This window comes from Vombatus ursinus, unplaced genomic scaffold (genome assembly GCF_900497805.2).
Source record: "Vombatus ursinus unplaced genomic scaffold, bare-nosed wombat genome assembly UNPS02014735.1, whole genome shotgun sequence".
In the NCBI taxonomy this organism is placed as follows: Eukaryota; Metazoa; Chordata; class Mammalia; order Diprotodontia; family Vombatidae; genus Vombatus; species Vombatus ursinus.
In genome coordinates, this window is record NW_020954513.1 from 978,724 (window position 1) to 979,759 (window position 1,036).

The window sequence follows — 1,036 nt, forward strand, 5'->3', positions numbered from 1 at the left end:
GAGAGAGAGAGAGAGAGAGAGAGAGAGAGAGAGAGAGAGAGAGTCACAGTGGAAAGGGTGCTAGATTTAGACTCGGAGGACTTGGGTTCTAATTTTGACTACCCTTTTACTACCTGTGCGATCCAAGGCAAATCCCGTGTCCTCTTGGAGTCTCAGTTGAGTCCCCATATGTAAAGTGGGAGGGTTTGGCTAAATGATCCCCAAGATCCCTTTCAGCTCTAAATCTATGAATCCTAGGAAGCCTCACACCTCCTACCACCACAGACACAGACAGACAGACACAGACACACACACACACACACACACACACACACACACACACACACACACACACGAAGAGAAATTGAGTACACTCTGTGGACCCCGAACTAGCCGAGGTCCAGGGAAGCCGTGCCCTGCAGGCAGGGATGGGCAGCCTCGACAGGCGCCGAACCTGCCCAGCTGGGCTGGCAAGGAGGGAGGGCAGGGGAGGCGTGCTCTGCCTCGATTCTGGCCGGTCTCCTCTCCTTGCCCATCAGAAGCACCAGTGCAATGCTGCTGCAGATACCCCGCGCCCAACGCCGGGTGCAGAGCCGCGCGCGCTTAGACGGGCGCCAGCGGCGGGACGCCCGCACGCATGGCAAGCACTCACTCACCCTCAGAGTGGACAGGTCGATGTGGTCCAGGCTCCGAGGCGACGAGACTCTAGCCATAGCCATTGTTGCAGTCAGGGCCGGAGCCGGGCCGAAGCCCTGGCTGAGGATGGGGCTGGGGTCGGGGCAGGGGTTAGGGTTGGGGTTGGGGCGGGGGTCGAGGTGTATACAGGTCGGGTTCGGAGATTGGCTTGGAGTTTGGCTCGGAGTTCGGGTCTGGGGCTGCAGAGATGCGAAGAGCAACGACGGCGACGGTAGTCAGAGGAGCCTGTCAGAGTGCGTTGGGCACGAGCTGAGGGCGCCAGCTGTACTGACCGAATGCCCGCCTGGGCTGCAACTCCCTTGGACTTGAGCTGACGGGGAGGGGGCAAAAGAGGGCGGGGAGGGGAGGGGAAAAGAGGAGG

The 1,036-nt window shown here is 60.2% G+C and overlaps 1 protein-coding gene across 1 annotated transcript in view; it reads right to left on the bottom strand.

The window, feature by feature from the left end:
• LOC114042722 (mitogen-activated protein kinase kinase kinase kinase 4-like) overlaps window positions 1–745 on the bottom strand; it is a 228,954-nt gene extending 228,209 nt beyond the window's left edge. The window contains exon 1 of the mRNA XM_027861416.1: window positions 636–745. Within this exon, the coding sequence (XP_027717217.1) occupies window positions 636–698 (63 nt within the window). The 5' untranslated portion in view covers window positions 699–745. The remainder of the gene's footprint in view (window positions 1–635) is intronic.
• Between the last annotated feature and the right edge of the window lie 291 nt (window positions 746–1,036).